General features: G+C 46.7%; 2 protein-coding genes and 1 pseudogene across 2 annotated transcripts in view; 1 reads left to right on the top strand and 2 right to left on the bottom strand.

Annotated features, from left to right (window-relative positions):
* The window catches only part of LOC129355843 (GON-4-like protein), a 25,618-nt pseudogene extending 16,794 nt beyond the window's left edge, over positions 1 to 8,824 (bottom strand).
* A 2,656-nt stretch (positions 8,825 to 11,480) lies between these two features.
* Positions 11,481 to 17,697, bottom strand: LOC129355842 (transmembrane protein 79-like). Its single transcript, XM_055025457.1, is given in 8 exon segments — positions 11,481 to 12,078; positions 12,081 to 12,208; positions 12,328 to 12,559; positions 12,652 to 12,846; positions 12,922 to 13,137; positions 13,140 to 13,380; positions 14,931 to 15,062; positions 17,635 to 17,697. Coding segments are annotated over 8 exon segments (1,281 nt in total). The 3' UTR covers positions 11,481 to 12,004.
* Positions 17,698 to 18,251: 554 nt separating this feature from the next.
* The window catches only part of LOC129355847 (rho guanine nucleotide exchange factor 2-like), a 14,748-nt gene continuing 7,999 nt past the window's right edge, over positions 18,252 to 25,000 (top strand). Inside the window, 8 exon segments of the mRNA XM_055025461.1 lie at positions 18,252 to 18,366; positions 20,739 to 20,889; positions 22,350 to 22,417; positions 22,545 to 22,608; positions 22,683 to 22,815; positions 23,031 to 23,134; positions 23,207 to 23,350; positions 23,487 to 23,737. Of these exon segments, the coding sequence (XP_054881436.1) occupies positions 18,307 to 18,366; positions 20,739 to 20,889; positions 22,350 to 22,417; positions 22,545 to 22,608; positions 22,683 to 22,815; positions 23,031 to 23,134; positions 23,207 to 23,350; positions 23,487 to 23,737 (975 nt within the window). The 5' untranslated portion in view covers positions 18,252 to 18,306.

Here is a 25,000-nt window from a genome sequence, read left to right as displayed (position 1 = left end):
TCCTGATCCAGTGAAATTATTCCCACATCAGTTCCATATATTCTACAAATGTCAAACAGGTCTCTCAAAAGAAAAAGATTATCCTTAATTGATCTGTCAGGTACACAATACGATTGATCTCTATGTATTAGAAATTTAAGAACATTTTTCAGTCTATTGGAAAGCACTTTAGAAAATAACTTGTAGTCCACACACAGGAGAGAGACTGGCCTCCAGTTCTTCAACAAAGTCAAATCTCCTTTTTTTGGAAGCAATGACAGAACAGCTTTCCGACAGGATGGCGGCAAAAATCCTGTTGATGCGCACTCCTGTAGCACCTCCCACAAGTCTTCCCCCAGCAACCTCCAGAAATGTTTATAAAAATCCGCAGGTAAACCGTCTATTCCTGGACTCTTTCCAGAACCCATTTGACCAACTGCAGCCGTCAGTTCCTCCATCGAGACTCCAACATCCAGAATTTCCCGATCTGTAGCAGTAAGTTGAGGAAGACCATCCAGCAAAGTTTCCATGGATCCTCTGTCACATGTCTGCTTCTTGTAAAGGTCACTGTAAAAGGTCACGGCAAGTTCTTTCATGGCACAAGGATCAGCAGTCAGCGCTCCATTAGCAAGTTGGAGGCAATTCATCTGTTTCGCCCTGCTGGTACTCCTCTCCAAATTAAAGAAGAAAGATGTAGGGGCATCCATCTCTGTCACTGAAGTAAACCGTGATCGAACCAAGGCCCCTTTAGCCCTTTCATGTAAAAAACAGCTTAACTGATCCCTCTTGTCCCTCAGTTGACTATCAGCATTTTTTGACACATCAGTTTCTAACACTTTTATCTCGTTTTCTAATTTCTGAATCACTTTTTTAATTGTTGATGTAGAAAATTTTGTATACTGTTGGCAAAAAACTCTTATCTGAGCCTTCCCAACCTCCCACCACTCAGTTAATGACATAAATTCTAACTTTCTCGTTTTCCAAATATACCAGAAGTCACTAAACTTTTGACAAAAGAGATTATCTTTAAGTAACTTCGTATTAAAATGCCAATGCGATTTAGCTCTAATGTTACTCGAGCAAAAAAAATCTAGATAAACTAGATGATGATCAGAAAACCCCACCGGAGAAATAAAACAATTTAACAATCTATTTCTATCCGTATCTAAAATATAAAACCGATCCAAACGAGCCCCACACACTATCCCATCCGTCATTTTCACCCAGGTGTACTGTATATCTTGGGGGTGTTTAGTTCTCCACGCATCAACTAGACCCATCTCTACCATCATCTCAGTTAATCTAGAAGACGATGGAGGATGAGGCTCTTCCCCTGTTCTATCATGTAAAAAACTCGTTGTACAGTTACAGTCTCCCCCCAACACCACACACTCATTTTGATTCGACTGTTGCAAAAAACTATGAATAATCTTAAAAATTTTAAGTCTTTGATCCCCTTGATTTGGTGCATAAACATTCATAAAACAGAAAAGGGTTTGTTCTATTTCCACTCTAATCACCAGGACCCTTCCTGGAACTATCTCAGACTGAGAAATAACATTAATGTCCAAAGCTGGAGAGAATAAGACTGCTACACCAGCAGATACTCTTGTCCCATGAGACAAAAAATATTTCCCTTTCCAGCTCAGCCCCCACTCCACTTCATTTTCCTGATCCGTATGTGTCTCTTGTAAAAACACAACATCAAGTTTCTTTTGCCTTATCATCTCTAAACTAACCATCCTTTTATGTGGATCTCTCCCACCATTAATATTTAAAGTTCCCACCCTGATATTCCTCATGTAGACAGGAAGGAGAAGGAAAGCAGACAAGGACAGTAGAAAAAATTCACCCAGTGCACTTTATTTAACATCCTATTTGTTAAGTTTCACTCGTTTCGACCCTTTCATTTTTTTCTCTGGCATTTGTCTCCGCACGGTCGTTAAATGCTTTTTTAATCTAAAACGTTTCTTTTCATCTAACATTTCATAGCCAACTACTTTCCGCATCATTAATACTCTTGATAAATTTTTCTGCGTCGGGAAAGTAATCAAGAACTTTCACTTGCTTCCCAAACGTTTCCTCCAGAAAATCATTAATTTCCTCCAAAGTGTACAAATCAATTCCGGATGTTTGGGAATCTGCAATCGAAACACTGTCAGAGTCACTGTCATATTCCATGTCTTCTACCTGTATCGGTTTCACCACACTCTGAGTCCCTGCAGCGCCACCTACAGGCAACACTTCAACCCCCGCAACAACACTAGCAGCCAACTGTTCTGAATTTATATCGACGTTACTCCCATCTGAGGATTCTTTGGGAATACCAACTCCAGTTTTCCTCAAGCTCCTCCCGTACAACATGTTCATTCAAACCACTTGTACCCTCACCAACTTCAGCACCACCAGTCAAAGGGAGCACCCCGCCCCCCCTGCCGGGGAGGGGCGTGTCTCCTCCCCGGCAGGCGGGGGAGCCTCGGCCACCAACGACCCCTCCACATCACCACCGTCACGAGCTCTATGCGGACAAGAAGCCCGCTTATGACCAACATCCCCACACTCAAAACATTTCATACTCCAGTATTCGCATAAACCATATATGATCCATCTCCGTGTTTCACTCGAAAAGAAATCTCCAAACTTTGTGTAGCAGAGTTTAAAAACATAAAGACCTGCCTCCTGAAAGATTGAACATGTTTCAGCTTCTCATGTTTGCATCCCAAACCAACAGTTTTAAAACCACTCGCCAATTTTCCAAAACGCTGGAGCTCTTTTTCCAACAAAACATTAGGAATGAACGGCGGCACGCCCGAGATAATACCCGGGTAGAAGGTACCGCAAGCGGCGACACCTGCAAGTACTCCCCGCCTAATGTCACCCCACTACCAATCAATGGTTCACAAACCGCTCTTCTTTTAGAAAAATCACCACTCCTTTATTCATCCTAGACGCATAACTCAAGTTACTATGACCAACTAGATCACCAACTGTCATCAAAACCGTTTCGACGGAGATTGTCGGATCAGGTTGGATCCGAATCCCATTCCTCAACGACAGGGGCGACGGCTCCGAAGACGCCATGCCCACAAAACAAACAGCGCGACAAGCGCCGAAAAACACACAACCTGATCCCAACACTCAAACAGTCACAAAACAAAGAATAAGAAAAACAAACCCATAAAAGAAAAAGAAAAGAAAAAGAACAGTTTTGATACTTTAATTCTCCCAAACTCACCACCTGCAACCTCACCACCACCACCCTCAGAGAGAGAGAGAGAGAGAGAGAGAGAGAGGGAGAGAGGGAGAGAGGAGAGAGAGAGATGGAGAGAGAGAGAGAGAGGAGAGGGGAGAGAGAGATGGAGAGAGAGAGAGAGAGGGAGAGAGGGAGAGAGAGAGGGAGAGAGGGAGAGAGAGAGAGAGGGAGAGAGAGAGAGAGAGAGGGAGAGAGGGAGAGAGAGAGAGAGGAGAGAGAGAGATGGAGAGAGAGAGAGAGACAGAGAGACACAGAGAGAGGGAGAGAGAGAGAGAGAGAGGGAGAGAGATCAGTTTAAAATTGCCTTTATTTTACATCTTTATGTCTGACAACAAAAAACAATCATGAATGCTAACTCAAAAAAAGGAAAAACTAAAGATGCTTCATCAATATACAGGAAACATCATTAATACCCACTTGCATAGAAAACCATAAATATTCTTTGTCAACTTAAAGAACCCAAACTCCAGATGAATTTGAACAACTTCCAGTCTCTGGAATAAAACACAAGCATCATCTGACGTTCTGTTGTTTTTCTCCATAACCATATTGCCAGTTTTACAGATCCAGAAATAAAATTTTAAAAGAATCTGAATAAATTTCTTTCTTGTACAAAACTATGGTGCATAAATAAAAATGCAGTTAGGAAACTGTTCACCAAACAAATGACCTAAAAGAACATAAAGAGGATTCAATCTTGAACATTCAATAAATAGATGAGACAATTTTCCATCCTGAGAACTGAGAAGTGCACGCCCCACTTTCAAAGTTTTCATGTTAGTTTAAAATATTCAATAAATGACGTTCCACCTCACAATAGTTTCCCACTTGTTGATTCTTCACAAACTAATACAATTTTAGATCTTTATGTTTGAAGCCTGAAAAGCAGCAAAAGGCTGAAAAGTTCAGCTAAACAAAAATCATTATCACTGCAATCTTTTCATATAAAATTTTCAATAGATTATTCTATCTGTTCCTTTAACTGTAGCATAATGTATCAATTTACTTTAAAGTCATAAATCTAAAATACTCAGCTCTTTTTACTTCATCTCTGGTTTAAATTGATATTTTTGCTATTTATTTGCAACTTTAAAGTCACACATAGAGATGAAGAAAGAAGAAAATAGACACAGAAGGGTAAAATATTTCTCTAAATATCCTCATCTTAATCAGCAGTAAATGTTTGGGCTTTGACTTCCAAAATCAGTTTCTCTGTTACAATATAGATCAAGACATCAATAACATTTCCAGTTTTCTTTGTTGGAACCCGAGAGGATTCAACAAACAAACAGTTTTAAATCTGGAAAGTATAACCCTGAGTTTCTTTGGGTTTTTTGTAAAAGCTTCTTCATTTCACAGAAATGAAGATCCTGGCTCAGAGACAAAGGCTGCTCTGCTTGATTCGCCTCTTTAGAGCTGCTAGGACATGAGGACATATCCAAGAGGACATGTCCATGAGGACATATCCATGAGGACATGAGGACATGACCATGAGGAGATGAGGCCTCATGTGTGAAACGTGTGCTGCTCAAAAACTGCGCAGCGCCATATTTTACGCACAAGTCAGGATGTATAAGAATGAAAGTTTGACCGGCCGTGAAAATGTGCAGCTGCCACCAAACTTATTCTGAGGACAATAATAAAGTACAGAGTCAAAACTGGCCTGAATCTAAATACTGAAATATGATTCAGTATTTAGACCAGGAAGCATCAAACCCGATGATTTTATGATTTTAATATTTGAGTGTTTAAACGATGAAACTGAACCAATTTATCCCCAGACAATAAGCCAACACAAAATAAATAAAATAAAATAAAGGATGTGAAAATCTCACATGTAAGTAATAAATTTGATCAGTTTGTCTCATAAAGACAAAACGATTCGTCTGAATGAATCTATGGCTCATTTTTTCTCACTGAAGAGAAACCAGGGCTGATCAATAGGTTTGATTACTGAAGGTGATCAATAGGTCTGATCGCAGCTCGGCTTCAGACATCTGGAGTCTCTTGTGCGTCGCACTTTTCTAAATTTGTCCTTCTCCAAGTTTTGGTGGAACCTGCGCAGCGTTTGGTCCTTCAGGCTCTGAACGTTTCTGGGACAGTTTCCACCAAAAACTGGATGTGCATCACAGACTGATCACGATTTGTCCCACTTTTCATTAGAACAATAAGAATTTAGAAAAGACGGCCCCTCAAGTTGTTCCCTTGCACCAACCCGGCTCCAGACCCGAGCCGACCACAGAACCGCGGCCCGCTTCAACCTACAGGCTGGGTTTACCTTGGACAGGCTTGGAGTCGGCAGGGTCCAGTTGAAACTCTACGAACAGAGAGACAGATCAACATGTTGGTTCTGCTCAGCAGGTTCTGCTCAGCTGGTTCTTATCCGGTACCAACCTGTCCCTGCTGAACAGCCTGCTTCAGTCTGGACCGGGTCATCTTGGTCTCCTAGGGGAAAAGAACCGTAAACAATATTCAGAACCAGAACTGAGGTTGCGATTCAGGATTTACTGCAGAATATTCTGGATCCTTCAACAGAAGTGAATCTAGAACGGGTTCTGATCCGATTTACTGAAGGTTTGGATCATCTCCATCCACCGCTGCAGAACCATTCTTCTTTCAGAAACGGTTCCAGTCGGCTAAAGTCACAGACTGACCATGAATTCAGGAACCAGAACCGTCTGCTGTAATCTTTTGAATGTGAAGCATTGAGCCGGTTAGCCAATCAGAACTCACAAACATGGGCAGGTCCTGAGTGTCCCTGATGGCAGCCTTCATCATGGCGACCACGTGTTCATGTGTTATCACCTCCTGTAGAAGATCAAGCCGTGTCACTCCGAGCCCAGAACGCGTCGCCTTCTGGACCTCCTGTGTGACTCACGTGTAGGATGGCTCGCACGTTCCTGGATGTCAGGTTGTGTTGTCTGGACTTCCTGTCCAGGTCCATGTCCAGCTGTCCCAGCTCCGCATCGCTGCACTCACTGGCTTCCATAGCCACCGAGCCCCAGGTCAGCACCGGCTGGCCTGAAGACGAGACAGAAAACAAGGTGTGAGCGGCCGGCTCTGCCCAGTCTCAGGTGTTGCCTTGTCTTGACCCCGCCCCCTGCAGCTGGATGAAAGCTTACCTGAACCAGGTGCTGCTTCCTCTTCCTCTGGCCCGCCGTCCGCACGTCTCTACTGGTCTTCATTGATTTGACATCCAGAGGACAAAGAGTGTCTTCAGCTGGACGTCCCTGGGCAATCTGTAACGCAGACAGCTTTACTTATTGAGGAGGAGGAGTTCTGGGAGCCCGGTACCAGTACCACTTCAGGGAAATCAGATTTGCAGAAAACCCATCAACCTTTTTGTTCTGTTTCACTCAGTTTAGAGCCAATCAGAGTGATTGGTTTGGATCCAAAGGACGGGACGCTGGTGCTGCACAATATATATCCCATCACAGCTACTGTTAGCGACCAGTAGCTACATTGCTAACAACTACTGGTCGCTAACAGTTACTGTTAGCGACCAGTAGCTACATTGCTAACAACTACTGGTCGCTAACAGCTACTGTTAGCGACCAGTAGCTACATTGCTAACAACTACTGGTCGCTAACAGCTACTGTTAACGACCAGTAGCTACATTGCTAACAACTACTGGTCGCTAACAGTTACTGTTAACGACCAGTAGCTACATTGCTAACAACTACTGGTCGCTAACAGCTACTGTTAGCGACCAGTAGCTACATTGCTAACAACTACTGGTCGCTAACAGCTACTGTTAACGACCAGTAGCTACATTGCTAACAACTACTGGTCGCTAACAGTTACTGTTAGCGACCAGTAGCTACATTGCTAACAACTACTGGTCGCTAACAGCTACTGTTAGCGACCAGTAGCTACATTGCTAACAACTACTGGTCGCTAACAGCTACTGTTAACGACCAGTAGCTACATTGCTAACAACTACTGGTCGCTAACAGTTACTGTTAACGACCAGTAGCTACATTGCTAACAACTACTGGTCGCTAACAGCTACTGTTAGCGACCAGTAGCTACATTGCTAACAACTACTGGTCGCTAACAGCTACTGTTAACGACCAGTAGCTACATTGCTAACAACTACTGGTCGCTAACAGCTACTGTTAGCAACCAGTAACAGCTAGTGATCTTAGGCAGGAGTTCGTTCATCCAACCAACTCCCTTCATCCAGTGGGTGGTGCAGGTTGCTCTAATCGATAGCAGCCACACAGGAACATCCGCTAGAAGGAAACAAACGCACCCAGTACAACACTTTTATTTTATTGGCTGAGAGGTTGCTCGACGACAGATCCAAAAGGTGCTTCCAAAAGCGAGCAGAGACTGAGGTCCGATCCTCTCCCTCTGCTTCATGTTGGGGGTTAAGGGTCGCAGTGTGTCCTACATTCTCCACTTCCGCCCATCTTGGTTCTATTTCTGCCCTAAAGCAAACTCTGCATTTTTATGGACTTCTGCAAACTGCATTACCCACAATTCATTGCTGCACGTGACGTTTTGAGTTAAAAGGCGGATTTATGGCAATGATTTGTTGTTTTTCCAACTTTATGGAAAATTAAAAGAAAATATTATGACAAGGCACATTAGTAATAAAAAGTTTGGTTTAATAAACTGAGCAGGAAAAGAAGAAATGAAAATAAACTAAATGAGGAAAGAAAAAATGTCACAAATGAAAGACAAATTTCAAATCTTAAATTAAGATATTAACATATTGGATTAAAGATTGTAAATAATAAATGATTTCACTTTAAAAGTGGAGTTGATTTTTAGAAAGTAGTATTTGAGAATGAAACTTGGGATTAGATAAATCATCATTTAACTCTGTTAGAAGACCAAATTTCATTTTCTAAAACTAAAGATGGAATAGATTTATTGTACAACATCCACTTTTCAAAGCTTTCTAAAAACTTTAATGAAGTTGCAATTTATCATGATTTATAAACAAATGTTTTCTTCTCAGACTTGAGGAGAAAACTGATGAATTTATTGTTACATTTTTGCTTCATAAAGTCACAACATTCAGTTTTTTTAAAGGATATTTTTAGTCCTTTAGTCTTTTTATTTTTCAAATGTAGCAGCAGACGTTTTATTATTTTTTATTTTTGCTGTATGTTAGCTAAACTTTACACCAAACTAACTTTAAGCTGCATAAAACAGATGGTTTTATGGGTAAAATACTGTCTCTATTAGTCGAATGACAGACTGATGACTTAAATATTAATATATTTAATGTGTAAAATCTTGGAAATATGGCAAAGTTCACAGAGCGAACCAATAGAATAAAATCAGTTTTCAAAAGTATTGAAATAATATTTTTTCCTCAACATGAGTGATTCTATTAAATTTTCTGTATTCAACAAGTCACAACAGAACAAATATCTCCAACAAAAATACCTTTAGTGTGCATTTAAAATTATGTTTTGTTGCAGTTGTACTTTCAGCAGCAGGGTGCCTAAGCAGTGACCGGCCGCCATCTTGGATGTGGCGTTATGTCCACACTTCATAGGGGTTGCTGTGAATACTGAGCACTGATAATGGGCCTGAGTCTGAGCGCGATGGACAAGTTTGGAGAAGAACGACATGAAGTCCTGTTTTCAGACTTATGTGCTCTTGGATTATGGCAGGAAGATTCCCCCACAGTGATTAATTTATCGTGAGCACTGGATGAAACTGTAGAACCTGACCTGGATGTTTCTGATCCAGCTGAGCTTTCTGGCTTTTTATAAATATTAACTTCATCACCAATCATTTGTTGGTATTGATTTTGTCTGTTTAACCGAGTCATTTTATTGTGTTTTGTATTGAATTTCTAATTGTTGTCCGCTTAGCCGCGTCACTGTCTCTCAGCTCTTTCACTTACTTATTACGACGTTCAGACTACAGATGCTTTTCAGGGTGTTTCGGTTCAGTTCGTGCCAGTTTAGCTGGAGCTGGTGTTCCGGGTTGATTGGTCCTGTTGTAAATGAGAACGGAAGATGTTTATCTCCGCACACATTTTACCGCGCCGTTTCCATCCGAGAACCGTTTGATGATTTAACTCCAGGTTTTCAGTGGATCTTTTTCAACATCAGCCTCGGGAGAAAAACTACATACTCGTTGTGGTTGTTTTGATCCCGGCTTCACTGCGGCCATCTAACCTCAGTGGAGCTGAAACACCGGAGCTAATATGGCTAAGCTAACGTGCAGCGGGTTTCCCATTGAGCATGCGCTGGACGTGTTTCGTTTGGCGACAGCACAACAAATAAAATATATGACTCGAACCGGACCCACTGAGCCCGAACTGGGTCGACAGCCGAACAGAACTCACTGCGTAACAGAGCTCCTCAGTTTCGGCTAATCCGTCATGTTAGCTTCTTCTTCGTTAGTAAACAGGAAATGCAGTTGGGGAATATTACCTCCACCTTTCGGCTAGAGGGTGGAACTGCAGGTACAAAAAAAGGAAAACAAAAAAACATTGAAAATGTTTAAATCGGACTGATTTTCCACATTACCATCTTCTCTTCAGATTTTTACAACTTAAAAGCCACTACGGATCATAACTGGGACAATCTCCTCCTCACCTAGTTAGCTCAATTATGCATGAAATACCTGGTTGGTCCAGATGTTCCTATCAGAACCTTTCAGTACCAGACTACAGGTCCACTGCTGCTTCCGAGAGGTTCTGGAGTAGACTCCTTCAGCCGATGAAGCTGCTGAACTTAGAAAGTGCTCCTGTGATGAGTTTTTCAGCTCCACCTCATCACATCACATCTGGCTACAGCTGATAGGATGTTTATGTCCTCGGCTTTCTTTGAGTGGGTCGGGTTCTCCATAAACACTCAGATTGTCTTGGATCAGGCAGAAACAAGTAGGAATATTCAAAACCAATCAGTCACTGAAACAACGTCAGCACAGGACCCTTTGGGCCCAACCCAACACTTGGACCAGAACCAAACAGCTGAAATCCAACTGATTGAACAAACAATCTGAAGGTCTCACCTGCTGGGCAGAACCGGGTTCTGTCCGGTTCTGTCGAACTGTATTGGTGGTAGAACGTTGCTATGTAGGTTCTCTCCTCCTCAATGATTGGAGGGAAGATGGAAACCAGCAGAGTCTTGTACACCAGCTTTTAGCTTTTTAGCTTTAGCCTTTTTGCTTTTATGCAGCAGGAAATTTCTTACTTTTGATTGGTTTATTCCGGTGGGCTGGAGGTCCAAACCACTTCAGCAGATTGAAAGCACAAATTACAAAAGCGCTACAACGTGAATGAAATGGAAGAGGTATGTCCCAGTGGGAGACGTAAGAAATCACTGATCGGACTACAGCAAGTTTTTACTTTCGGACTAGAAGTTACTCTGGCGAACTTAGTGTTCATTAGAACGGGTTGGAAGTTAGAAGTCTGCAGAAAGTCCTGGATCTTCTTTGAAACTTTGCCTTCAATTTTACTTTTTTTGGAGCAAATGCCTGAAGAAGTGTGGCAAAAAATGGGTCAAATTCTGTTAGTGTTGGATTTTTCCCCCTCTCCAACTCAATGTATAAAATGCAAGATTGGGTTAGGAAAATCAGTGCAACATCACCTGAATTCATTTCAGGCTTTTTTTTTATTTTATACATCCTTTCCGTTCTTTGGTTCATGTTGGAGCGCCTTTGTAATTATGCTTTCAATTTGCTGAAGTGGTTTGCACCTCCGGGCCACCATAGTTTCTACATTATGCAGCCCATGTAGAGGTGGGCGGATCAATCCTGATATCGATACATACTCCCGCCTCCACGGACTGATGCACACACGGCTTCATCAAAGTCTCCTCTCTGCCTGTCAGAGCTGCGCTGCTCCAACCTCCATCCTGTTGTTGCACCGTCACGAGGATTCTTCTTTATTGATGCTTTATTTAAATTTCACTTTTGGTTCTACTGAAGGAAATAATTTCTTTATTCTTTTTATTATATTCTTGTATTGTTCAACCTGAAAAAAAAGAATAAGTTTGAAACTGTTTACAGTGTTTGTTGTGGTTTGTCAGCGCTGAAGCTTTTGTCGTCACGTACAACGTTTATCCTCGGTCTATCCTAGGTCTTTTGGATCAACGAAGCTCAAATAAAAAACAGTATCGGTATTGATATCGGCGATACTGCCCTACATTGACTTGGTGTCAGATCAAAACTCCCAGTATCACCATGTAGACCTTTTACTGTCATTCATGTTCATTATCAAGTAGATTTTAATCATTCTTATTATCACTAAGAAACTGAAGCCTCTCCAGATTCAGAGGAAATCTTCTGGACCAAATTGAGCTGCTGTTGGACCCGGCCGGTGCCAGAGGCTGGGTCTCCCGGATGCAGAACGGTCTCTGCGCTGGTTGAGCTGGACTGCAGCACAGAAACCAATAGACCTACTGGAGTTCACTGGGAACCTGCTGGTTTCTTCTACTACTCTCCTATTGTCCGTCTCCAGCCGTCTTCTTCTCCGGATGCACCCGCTGGACGTTTCTGCTGTTAGCAGGGTTTTTTTTCTCTCCACTGTCGCCCCCTGCTGGTCATTATAACGGCTTCCTGTACCAAACTGAACTGAGCTATAACAGGAAGTAAATTGATGCTTTTATTGTGAAACCTTTGATAAATTTTATACAAACCCAAACTATGAGCACAGTTGGCTGATAAAAATTGATTCAATGAAAGTCCATATTTACAAAATAGAAAGTTGTGTCCTTCCTACAAAAGAACTGAAAACCTGAAAGAAGTGGGCGGAGCTTCCAGTTTCTCCAGTTCATAAACATACTGAGAGAAAATCATCCCCAGAACCTCTGTCTGCCTGTGGACGGAGGCAGCGCCTCGTCCGGCGGCGGCGCGGCGCCGAACACGACCCCGCCGACTCCACCGTGAACAAGAAGTAGAAGTTGGCCGCCATCATGACGAGGCTGGGCAGGAAGGAAAGGCCGAAGCCAAAACCGCGGAGGCTGCTGCCGAACGCCGCCGCCAGCCAGTACGCCAACCTGGAGGAGCAAAGAAATGTTGACCTTTGACCTTCTGCCAAACCGCCCAAAATCACTGTTAACCATCGACCTTTGGTTGGTAGGCAGCATCCTGAACCAGTTGCCAAGGCGATACTCACCGGCCGAAGGCAAAGACGATGGACAGCAGGGGGACGAGCTTCAGCTGCTCCTGGGTCAGGTACATTGCCATGACAACCAGCTCCAGGAAGTAGATCAGGAAGAGGGAGGCGGAGTCAGAGATGAAGCGTCGGTGGACGGAGACTTCCTGAAGCTCCGCCTCCTTGACGACGTCATCAACGACCGGCTGAGTGGATCCGGAGCGGAGCCGGCTGACGCCCAGGACTAGCCAACCTTGGGGGCGGAGAGGGCGACAGGTAAGACAGGTGAGAGACAGGTGAGAGACAGACAGGTAAGTCCCAGGTTATCTCTTCACTCCGTCTTACCGAGGACAACGGGAGCGGCGGCGAACACAGAGCAGCGCAGAGTGTAGACCAGCCTGAGGGGAGCGCCGTCCAGCGGGGGGGCGTCGAACGGCAGGAAGACGTACCCCCCCCACACCAGGAACGGGAAGAGCAGCGCTGATGTCATCAAGGAGACGCCTAGCTTCAGTGCATCTCTGCCTGAACATCTCCCTTTATCTGGACACACAGGTGAGACAGACCAGTGAGGGCTACGCCCCGCCCACCTGGAGCAGAGGTCTCAGGTAAACTCACAGGTGGAAGGGGGCGTGTCCTCAGGGAAGTCAAACTGGTAGCCATGTTGGTTGTAGTCCACCTGGCGAGGGCTCAGGAAGGGACTCCTCTCTGATTCCATTTCCCAGGATGCCTCTGTGTCTCTGGAGGCGGGGGAGGGGAGGACGGTGACAGCCGGGCTGAACACCTGAGCAGCTTTCTCTGGAAGCCGGTTCTCCTCCAGCTGGCCCCGCCCTCACCCGTAAGCTCAGCCCTCTCCATCCGGCGGCCCCGCTCGCTCTCCGTCCAGCTGGACGCGTCTGACTTCGCGATGACCCCGTCTGTTCCTCCCCCCGTCCCCTTCTCTCTGTCCTCCGGCCACTGCAGCGTCCCGGGCTCCAACGTGGTCGCAGGTTCATCTTTGTCTCGCTTTGCGTCCGTCCCACCACTCACTATCAGGGTTGCTTTCAGGAGCGGCTCATCGCTCAGAGACGTCCATATCTGAGGACAGAGAGAGGACAGTTGGACCCTGGTGGGATGCTCAGTGGTCCATCAGACACCAGCTGGCGCCTGGAGGACGGATTGTTCAGGTGAGACCATGTCTGAATGTCTCACAGTAACAATCTGATGCAGGCATCTGGTTCTCCTGGTTCTGGGGGTCATCATCAGGGCCAGGAAAATTTGAACATTTTATTTTATTTTTTAAATCAAAAGTCCAGAGCGGAAACTTTGAATTGCGTCTCTATATGGTTGAGAGGTGCTAGGTGACTCTGTCAAAAAGGCAGATCCATGTTTCTTTAGCGATCAGAGTGAACAGAGACTGTCAGCTGGAGACGTTTTGAGCACAAGTATACAAGATTTGAGAAGCCCTGCTTTCAAAATACAAATGTAAGCAAATGTATTCAAAGTTTTGAGAAGAAAAGACACAAAATCCTGCTTTCAGACTGAAATGTGTGTTCTTGGATTATAGTAGGAAAATTGCCCCATACTCCTGCGGGTTCACAACTCCGATGGCTGCACAGATTTGTGACATTTACTGTAATATTAAAGATCATAACGGCGTTTAGTTGACTCGTTCATTTGTGGCTGTTTTCACGTTTATTGCGCGTTCATATTAGTCTCCGTGTTTAAAGTTTTCTGGAGAAGTTCGACATCATTCACAGCAAATACATTGACTCGATATGAAAGACAGCGGGACGCATCGTCTGATGGGACGATGGACAGGGAGAGTCTGACTAGAACTGAATGGTTGTCACTCAAATTCTGGGCTTATTTCAAAACCCAAATGAGTAGACCTGCGACTCATTACATTTAGAAAAAACAGGCTTAGCTGCTCATAATTACTGGACTGGCAACAGAAACTGAAAATAGTTCCTGTTTTGTCCAAATGTGCATCTCCTTCCATTGCTCATGTTGCTGCTGATGCTGTTGCTGAGAAACGGCGGTGACTCCACACAGGAAATAATAACCCTAACCCTTAACCCTTAACCCTTAACCCTAAAACAAATCACGCAAAAGGATTTGGATCAGTAACTGTATCAGATTACTGGAATTTAAAGCAACGCGATTACTTGTTACTGAAGAAAGTAATGAGTAATCACTACTTTACTTTGTAACGAGTACTTTGTAACGAGTTACTGACGTCACTGCCTCTATTTGTAATGTTGGTTTAAAGCTCTGATGATTTTTGGATAAATGGGTTTATTGAGATAAAACCAGCAGAACCTTCACGCTCTTAATTTGCAGCTCAGTTTCTGATCTGAGGAACCGAACCATGGACGGAATGAACTGGTTAGAACCTCCAGAACCAGTCGGTACCAGAATGACTGATCACATTTCATTGGATCCGGACCAGTGGGATCCAAGGGTTTTATTTCTGAATATTTCATCAAAAACAAACAGAACCTTTTGGACCTCCGGAACCATCCGAGTCCACATAACAGGAAACGTGTTTGCAGTTTGACGTCACTGTGGCTCAGGTCCACCTGGAACCGCTTACGTCACGACGAATACCGAACCTGCTGACGGAGAAAAAAACTGAAGGCTCTGACCTTGGTTCTGGTCCGGTTCGGGTCCGGTTCTGGGCTCGGCGTCTTCTCTTCTTCTTCTTCTTCTTCTTGCGATACTTTGCGGAAGTTCAGCCCAGGTGAGGTCAGTACAGGTGAATTAAAGGAGAGGTCCTCCTTAAAGGAACGTGTCACAAAATTTAAAAGTCAGCCGACGGATAAGTCAACTTCGGAACCGAAAGTAAAACCTGGAGGCGGAATCAGCGGACCGGAACCGGAGAAGTTGTGCTGAGAAATATGATGAAGAATTTTAATTCAATGAACCAGACTGACTTTACTTCATGTTTCCTTTATGTACGTAGTGCTGTCAAATACACATAGAAACTGCTTTGGTGAGGTTCCGGTTGGGTTCTGGTTGGGTTCCGGTTGGGTTTCTGGTGAGGTTCCGGTTTGGGTTCCGGTTGGGTTAGGGTGGGTTCTGGTTGGGTTCCGGTTGGGTTCTGGTGAGGTTCCGGTTGGGTTCCAGTTGGTTCGGTTGGGTTCAGTTGGTTCTGGTGAGGTTCCGGTTGGGTTCCAGTTGGGTTCCGGTTGGGTTCCAGTTGGGTTCTGGTTGGGTTCCGGTTGGGTTCTGGTGAGGTTCCGGTTGGTTCCAGTTGGGTTCCGGTTGGGTTCCAGTTGGGTTCCAGTTGGGTTCCAGTTGGGTTCCGGTTGGGTCCGGTTGGGTTCGGTTGGTTCTGGTGAGGTTCCGGTTGGGTTCCGGTTGGGTTCTGGTTGGGTTCCGGTTGGTTGGTTGGGTTCTGGTGAGGTTCCGGTTGGGTTCCGGTTGGGTTCTGGTGAGGTTCCGGTTGGGTTCCGGTTGGGTTCTGGTTGGGTTCCGGTTGGGTTAGGTTGGGTTCTGGTGAGGTTCCGGTTGGGTTCCGGTTGGGTTCTGGTGAGGTTCTGGTTGGGTTCCGGTTGGGTTAGGGTTGGGTTCTGGTGAGGTTCCGGTTGGGTTCCGGTTGGGTCCAGAGGTGCTGCTCTGGTTTCCTCTCCCTGCACTGCAGATGATCTTTGTCGAACATCTCAAGTGATTGTAGGTCTTTGTGATCAGCAGCTTTGGAACTGAAACTAATTCAGTTCCAAAGCTGTCTTTTGTGGAATGTTCAAAACAATTCCCAATTATCCTAATTTAAAATTTTGGTGTGCAAATTTGAATTTTTTCACATATTTGTATGAATGAATTTGGGGCAAAATTATACATGCATACCCTAACATAAACACTTAAATGTGGTTAAATGTTTGCACCCATCACCTGACTTCTGGAATAAATCTGTCTGGATAGTTGTACATTTCTTATTCTGGACCCAACCTCTGGACCGGTTGGGTCCAGAGGTCCAGCACCTCTGGACCCAACCGGAACCCAACCGGAACCCAACCGGACACGTTTCAGACGTGTCCCCATGTTTGGACCTCTGCTGCTCTTTGTCCCCCGGGTTTCTGCTGGTTCTCCAGTCTAGTTCGGACTGTGGAGTCGGTCAGGCCCCAGCAAGCGGTGTTTGGGCATCGGGGGCTGGTTGGCCAGGGGCCACACTTGGTTTGATATTTTAACTTGTATTTTCTATGTTTTTTTTTAGTTATTTTGTTTCCAGCCCTTTTGATTCTTTATATTTGTTTTTGAGCTGACATTGTTTTTCTTTTGTTGTATTCGTTCATGGTTGTTGCATTTATTGTTTTTTTTTTTTTTTCTGCTTGCAGTGCTGAGGTCCGGTTTCTGGTGTGGTTCTGGTTCCTGTTCTGTGTGCCGTAGGGTAGGGTTAGGTTAATGTCTGGTGCATTAAAGGCTTTTTGTTTGCTGTGTTTGCTGGATGCCGTCCCTATAGTGGCCCCTTCTGCCGGTCCCCTCAGTGACTGTAGTTTCTTCTGTTTTTCTTAGTTTTTTGTTCTAAAGAACTGGTTTTAAAAAAAGAGCATTTTCAAAGAATTTAATAGGTTTTTGTCAATTTGAGACTGTCTCAGATGTCTCAGTTCTCTGCATAAATCCAACTTGTGTGCCTTAAAACAAGGTAATATTCTCAGGGTGGCGTCAAGCAACTTAATATTTGGTCCAGAAATGTAAATTGCACAATATGTCTGAGTTTTTTCACCACATTCATTTTTATTGTAGCTTTGATTCCTGCAGCAGAAACCGTTCACATCGTCAACGGTCCAGAACGCTGCTGCTGGAGTTCTGACTGAAACCAGGAACATGGAGACGCCGACAGGGTCGGCCCTTTAAGCCCAGATGATGTCATAGATTTGAGAGCGTCTGATGGTTCCGTCAGAATGTCTCACCTGTGGAGGTGAAACAGCGAATCAGAGAATATTGTAATACAGATAGTAAAATGTGTTGATCGATGAATTATGGGACGAAATTAACAGCCTTTTATGGAAATCATCTGTCTCTAGTTTTGTAAAGTATCTACCAACCGGATATTGTTATCCAAGACATCCAGTTATGAAAGCCGACCATCACTGAATGAATCAGTCAAGTGATGGAAAATATTTCTGTTAAAACTGATCTTTCTGACGGGAGGGGGCGCTGTGCTGAAATGTAACAATTTCACAAAGTGGGTTGTTAAAGTTTTATTTAATTTTCCTTTGGAATCAATAAAGTATTTTAGTATATTTATTACAACAATGAATGTATGTTAAATTTTGTAAATACAAATAAAAAGTGAATCATAAAGCTGAACCGCAGTTCGCGTTGCGGCCGGCAGGCGGCGCCTCCGACCGTGCTTGCTGTGCGTTTTGTGTGATGGAGGGTTGTCATGGTGACAGCGCCAGTGGCCGTCATCGATCCAGATCTGCGGTGATCAGTTATTGTTTCTGTCGTGGTTCCGCTGCGGCTCCGTCTTCTTTGTGTCTGAGCGGAGCCGGTGGAGGGTTCGAGTCGCTCACCGGCGCTGCCCGCTGCGCTGCGGGGCGGGCGGGGTCGGGTCCTGCACTTCCACGTCACTCGGTTGTCTGTTGTCAATGCCTCTGCCGGCGGGCGGAGCTAATCGATCCGGTGCGGAGAGCGTTTGATCACCAGTCACGTGACTTCTGGTGACGCTGTGGCTGGCTGATGTGGGTCATGTGACTTGGTGACACGTTGTCATAGAGACTAACCCCACCCAAAATGTCGACTGCGCTGCTCCAGCTCCAGAAACGAGCGCTCTTCTCCATGTGTCGGTGGGCGGGGCTGAAGCTACGAGCAGCGACGGGATTAGCCGAGCGCGGCGGCAGCGGGCTGCGCTCTGATTGGTCAGAAGTACAGAGACGCTCTGTCTGTCAGAGCCAAGCCCCGCCCCCTACACAGACGGCGGAGCGCTCCGGACCGGGACCAGAACCTCCGGACTTTGTGCTCAGAGTGAGAAAGACTGACCCGGACCGTCGGAACCGATCGGAACCGATCTGCGGCTCGATGTCCCGGCTGCTGGAGAGCCGGAGGGAAAAGGACCGGATGAAGGAGAGCAGCCTGAAGGTGAGCCGAACCCCGGAACCGCCGAACCCCGCCGCGCGCGACCACCCACACTTTAATTATACACACTTTATAATGGGTCGAGCGGAACCGAAAGACCGAACCCAGCAGACCGGTTCCTGGTCCCGGTCCGATCTGACCGCACATCTGGAAAACACGGACCGAACCGCTGGTTTCGTTACTTCGGCGGGCTGCCTCAGTGAGCGGGCCGGGTTCGGGTCAGGGCCCGGTTCTGGATCCACTTTAAAGGGAAACGGAGCAGGAAAGTTCGGAGATCAGAAACGGGAAACAGATTTTTTTTTCTTTCCGCTAACTCAAACGAGCACGCGCGTTTCTTCTACTGCGCGTGAACAGGATGCGCGTTGCGTGGGTCACAGCGTGTGCGAGAAGTGTGGGCCGGTACCGAAGCGGTTCGGTGAGTTGGACTTTTAAAGGAGGCATCGTGGCCGCTTTGTCCTGCAGGAGGAAGCGGGAGGGGGAGGAAGATGCGCGCGCCGCGTGCGTCGGGGCGCGCGCGTGTCACTGTCTCATACAGGAAGAGATGGGAAGGTCTGACCTCTGACCCACAAACCCAAACAACCCGGGTCTGACGGAAAACCCGACCTGTTCCAGAGCCAGAACCGGTCCTGGTTCTGATTTTGAGGGTTCTTTAGACTTCCACGTTTGTGATCAGAACCGTTGGGCTCTTCCGGTCCTGTCGGTGCGGCTGAGCTGTGAAACACGGCGGAGGTGTCATGGTGGTGGGAGAGGGTCGCTGGTTTAACTGGGAGCTCTGCTTCATGAACACTGGAACCTGAGCTGAGCTCTGGTTGGTCCGTCAGTCTCGGGCGCTGAGTTCTGATTGGTCGCTGGAGCGGACCCTAAGTGTTCTTCATCCCGATGAAGATGAGGCAGAGGGTGTTCGCACGCCTACGCCTCACCGAAGCATCCTGGCCGTTGCCATGGTTACCTGGAGGCTGCAGCAGCTCTGCCTCCCACTCACTCCACGGCTGAAATATCGATCGGAGCCTGGTGATGAGACGGCCGTACGAAGGGTTTATGATCGATTTTATGATCAATAATCTCAGCCATTTAATGAAGCAGCAGAACTGACCTGAAGTGATTCTGCTGAGGAAACCTGCAGGTTGCTTCACCTGGATAGCAGCAGGTTGCTTCACCTGGATCGCAGGAAGTTGCTCTCGTCTCAACTGCAACATTTTTCTTTCTGAGTCAAAACAACCAAACCCTCTGAGCAACCTGTTCACCTCCGTGCCTGTGGGGGCGCTGTGAGACCTGGTATCCATGGCATTGGAACAACCATCTCACCTTAAATGGAGTTGGTTAAATATTTCAGGGTCAAAGGTCAAACATCAGGTCTGTGGTGGGAGAAGAAGATCGTTGCTGGGTGCCTCAGCAACATGCTAACAGTGCTAGTATCTCAGCCAGAGTTGCTGCGTCTCGCTGGCTCCCTCTGCTGGCTGGGAGCTTTAGGGACGTGATTGGCTGTTACTGTCATACCTGGACTATCACCTTATCTCCTTGCAGACTTCAGTGGACATGACCTGGAACCACCTGACTCTCTCTCTCTGCTCTAACCCAACTCGCTCGCTCGCCCGCCCTCCCTCTCTCTCCAACAGAGCTCCCTTTCTTCCTCTTCATCACTGAACCCTTTATTTATCCATCAGCTGATCACTGACTGTCACTGAGCGCCGCTTCTGCCCTGAGCCGGTTCCGACAGACCCACTATGATCCATATGGACCCAGCTTGACCCAGTCTGACTCGGCCAGAACCAATTTAACAAAGTCAGAACCGTTTTCTTCAGCCATCTGGGGTGAAATGCATCCTGGGAATAGGAATCCAGCTGAGCATTAGAGACGATTAATGAACATGCAGGTGGGCGGCGCCAGATTAAGAACCGCCCACCTGAATCAAAGGTACAACCAGAACCGGGACCTGAGCTGCTGTCTGGACCCAGCGCCTTTACACGTCTCTGATGTAACCCTGCAGCCGGTTCTGATGAATGCAGATGGACTTCCTGTTCCTCTTCCTGTTGAGAGAAACAGGACAGAGGAAAGCAGAAGTCCCACAGCGACACAGTGACACAGCGCTCTGACCCGGTTCTGATCCAGTCTAGTACCGCTCTGAGCCTGTTACCCTCAGAACAAAACAGCGAACAGTGAGAGCTCAGGTGTTTCCAGCCTCCCCCCCCCCGTCTCCAGGTATTAGCTCCACCCTCTGCTTTCTTCCCTCACCTGTAATTCAGCTGTTCCACTGGTTCAACTGGTTTCACTGGTTTTAGGGGTTTCAATGGTTTTAGGGGTTTCAATGGTTTTATTGCTATCACTTGTTTCACTAGTTCTACTGGTTGAACTGATTTCAATGGTTTCCTGTCCAGATCAAAGAGAAGGAGCGGCTGAAGGAGACGAGAGAGCGGGAGGCGCGCTCCAGCAGCGGCCACCTGTTCACCTCTCTCAGCGTATCGGCCACTACGCTCTGCTCCTCCTGCAACAAGAGCATCACGGCCAAGGAGGCGCTCAGCTGCCCAGGTAAACTCAGCTGCCCAGGTAAACTCAGCTGCCCAGGTAAACTCAGCTGAACCTCAGTAATCTAACCGGCCCCTCAAGGTCCACAAGCTCCATTTGTGGGTGGAGTTGGTGACGTTGGTCCTCTCTATGCACGATAGGCAAGTATACACTTAGCCATTTTCTTGTTCAGTAATGACATCATCAGTTTCTCCACTGATGATGTCATTACTGCACAGAAATACACACACAGCTGTTATACTTCTGCTGAAATGTGTTTTGGTTTCTCACATTTTAAGGCCCATTTTTCTGTTGTGAGAACAGAAACTGCTCTTAATGGGCCCCAAAGCCTGGGACCCATAAGGAGAACTACTGTTCTAGGGTCAGAGGTCAGGATTAGGACTGAGGTGTGAGTTGAGTCCATGCCTTATGAAAATAGAAGGGGCTGTGTGTTCATAGAGAGGACCGACTTCACATTCAGAATCAGAATTTAATGCACGACATTTAAAGGAAACACAGAAACTCTGATGTTAAGAATAAATAGATAAATAAATAAAGACAACAAGAGTTTTTCTTGAAGCGCCTCCTGGGGGCAGGAAGAGGTGGTGCTCGCGGTGTGACGGGTCCTTGGTGATGCTGCGGGCTCTCCGGAGGCAGCAGATCCAGTTGATCTCCCGAGGTGGAAGAGGGGACCCAGTCAGTCTGTGGGTGGTGTTGATAGCCGCTGGAGCTATCAACACCACCCTGCTGGAGAACCACGACGAGTCGCCATGGCTCAACACCAACTCCACAGAACTCATCTCTCCCTGGTTCTTCCTGAGAATCATCAGGAAGTGCGGTGTCTGCTCTGCCCTCTCGTCAGTGAGGTCCTAGCTGCCCAGGAACCTGAAATCTGACACATTCTCTAATCTGAATGTGTCCCCGTCTCTAATGATGGGGTGAATGTGTGGTTTGCACGCCCTAAAGTCGACGATCAACTCCTTCAACTTGGTTGTTCTCTGTTCTCCACTCTGTAGTCGGTTTCCAGAGAGAGGCGCCCGATCCCCATGATGGTGTCATTTGGGTGGGTGGGGCCACAGCCATGGTGTGGAGTTGGGGACAGCTGGAGCCGGTGCTCATGTCCTCTTCCTGTCCCTCTGGAAGCCGTCTACCAGTCCCCAGTTTCCTCCCAGTTTGCTTGGATTGATGGTGTTAAAAACCAAGCTGGAGTCCAGGGAGAACAGCTTCGTGGCGCTCCTTCGCTCTTCCCATTTGTTTCACTCACAGACCGAGACGGACGGAGAAGTCAGGCTACAGCGAGCCGAGCTCTGTTTGGGTCCATGTCTCAGAACTCCAAGTAGGGAAATGGACCAGGTCTATGTGACAGTAATGTCTCACCTGGCTATAGTGATGCACAGGTGCACCTGATCAGTCTGACATCACTACTGTGGTTCTTGTGAAGCCAATCAGAGAGCAGGTACTGAGCAGACTCCTTTCTTTCCCAGGATGCAACGTCACCATCCACAATCGCTGCAGGGACAGCGTGGCGAGCTGCGCCAAGATGAAGCAGAGGGTAACACCTGACTGTCTGAACACCTGACTGTCTGAACACCTGACTGTCTGAACACCTGACTGTCTGACCACCTGACTGTCTGAACACCTGACTGTCTGAACACCTGCATCTGTTTTTTGTCCCACAGCAACAGAAGCTGACATTAGTCAGAAACAATTCGGCTCTACAGAACGTCGCTTTGCGGACCAAAAGTGAGTCTACCTGACTGCCTCCACCTGTCTGCCTCTGCCCATCCTACATCCTGTTGCTCTGTGCTCGTCCTCAGCTCCGATGATGAAGGAGCGCCCCAGTTCAGCTATCTACCCCTCAGACACTCTGCGACAGTCTCTGCTGGGATCCAGGCGGGTTCGGTCTGGCCTCACGCTCGCCAAGAGCGTCTCCACCAATAACATTGCAGGGTGAGTAAAAACCAAGGTCTGATTGGCTGCTGGGAAGCACACCCAATTGCTAACTAGTAGCACCTCCACTTCCTGTTCTGTTCCTGACACTGTTGTTAAAAGCTAGCAGGTGATTGATTGGACCTGCAGTGATCTTGCCGGTCCAATCAATCGCCTGAGATGCGCTCAGAGTCCTGAGCTACAGCTTCAGATGGACTTGTCTCTCTGTGTCCCAGGGGTTCAGAGGAGTCAGTCGGTCTCCGCAGGATTCTGTCTCAGTCCACCGAGTCGCTGAACTTCCGCAACAGAACTCTCTCCATGGAGTCTCTGACCGACGACGGTATGTTGAGCTTACTGATGAGCCACTAGCGGCGGGCGCAGCGTCTGATAACGACAGGCTGTGTTGTAACAGGCGAGTGGTGGTGGAGCCCCCTGCTGGAGGAGCTGCAGGCGGAGGGCAGCTGCGTCCAGGCCGACAGCTGGAGCATGGCGGTGGACTCCAAATTCCTGCAGACGCAGCACAAAGACGTCATCAAGCAGCAGGACGTCATCTACGGTACGACGCAGGTCGCGGCCACCAGGGGGAGCCGCCGAGACACAAACACCGGACTGAGCAGGACCAGAGCCAAATAAACGCAACAAACTTTACATGTTGCCTCCACCTCTCTGTCTCCACTCGTCTCATGTCTCAGAGCTGATCCAGACGGAGTTCCACCACGTCCGGACGCTGCGGATCATGGAGGGCGTTTACCGGCGAGGGATGCAGGAGGAGGTTCTACTGGAGGCGGGTGTGGTCCACACCATCTTCCCCTGCCTGGACCAGCTGCTGGAGCTGCACGCCAACTTCCTGTCCCAGCTGCTGAGCCGCAGGAAGGATGGGCTGCAGGAGGGCAGCACCAACAACTTCACCGTCCGCCGCCTGGGCGACCTGCTGCTGCGACAGGTGAGCTCACCTGTGGGACGAAGGGGGTGAGAGGGAGTTGGGGTCTGGACAGAACCAGGCAGAACTTGGCAGGTTCAGGTCTGAGGAACCAGTTAAATAGAATATCCCCTAACCCTGTGGGGGTTCCCTCTCCCGGAGAACCCCCCACAGGGATCCCTGTGGGGATCCTACCCTAACCCACAGGGATCCGGTCCAACGCCTTCTCCAAGTCACAAAACACGTGTTGACCAGTAGGGCGAACTTTCAAGTTGTCACCTGAAATTACAGAAAGTCATTACTTTAATCAAATATTAAGCAAATATTCAATTAGTTATTATTAATAGTATGAAACACCAGTGATGTTCATTAAGGAGAAGTCTGAAAATCCCTGAACATCCTCCTCATCAGAAAAAAGTGTCTTCAGTCAGAGGCAGTAACACAGACTGCTACAGAGATCCTTCCTGCTCACAGCCGTCAGCATCAACGACTGCTGGAAGAATCTTGAAATAATTAGATAAATATTAGGACTTATTGGTAATTTAACGGCAACTGGCATTAAGCAGAACATCATTTAGTACTTTGTGCTGTGAAACCAGTTAATGCCAAGGATTAATATGTGCAGCTGCATATTATTTCATAGCTGATGAAGGAAAAGACAGGCAGTAGCTCAGGATAAACCACAGGCTAAACAAGCTATTATGGGTCAGACTGAATATTTACAACCATTAACTAGTTTAGGCCACTTCAGGTCTTACTGGTCCCATAGATCCTGCTGCCTCTTCTCATGCCTGTGTTGGGAAATGTCAGCTCACTTTACATTTGAAACCTGAAGCATTAATGCATTTATTTTCTTTTACCTGGATTTTTAAAAAGAACAATGTACAACATAATTGTTACCATTTGATGCACTGAAAAAGCCAGTTGGCCTTCAGCTCCCCCATCACTTTTACTGAGGGTCAGGGTCGGGGTCAGGGTCGGGGTCAGGGTCGGGGTCAGGGTCGGGGTCAGGGTTAGGCTCCATTCTGTAGACCTGGTCAATTACTCTCCTTATTACCAGTTATGTTGACACTGTGGTTCAGAAAACTACAACATTAAGGGAAAAAGAGCAGAAAAATATTTCTGGCCACATCAAACTTAAAGTTGGGAAGAAATTCGATAATGGTGCCACGTGGTTGATACGGAGAACCAATCTTGGCGTGATACAAACACACAAGGCGTCGGTAACAAATATGGCTTTATATGCTCTAACATGCTTGGTTATAAAATGATACAAATAAAGTATGA

The sequence above is a fragment of the Poeciliopsis prolifica genome, unplaced genomic scaffold (assembly GCF_027474105.1).
Source record: "Poeciliopsis prolifica strain line A6 unplaced genomic scaffold, Auburn_PproV2 SCAFFOLD148, whole genome shotgun sequence".
NCBI classification, from domain to species: Eukaryota; Metazoa; Chordata; class Actinopteri; order Cyprinodontiformes; family Poeciliidae; genus Poeciliopsis; species Poeciliopsis prolifica.
Note: the sequence above shows the minus strand (reverse complement) of the source record. Positions and strands in the feature narration are given on the sequence as shown.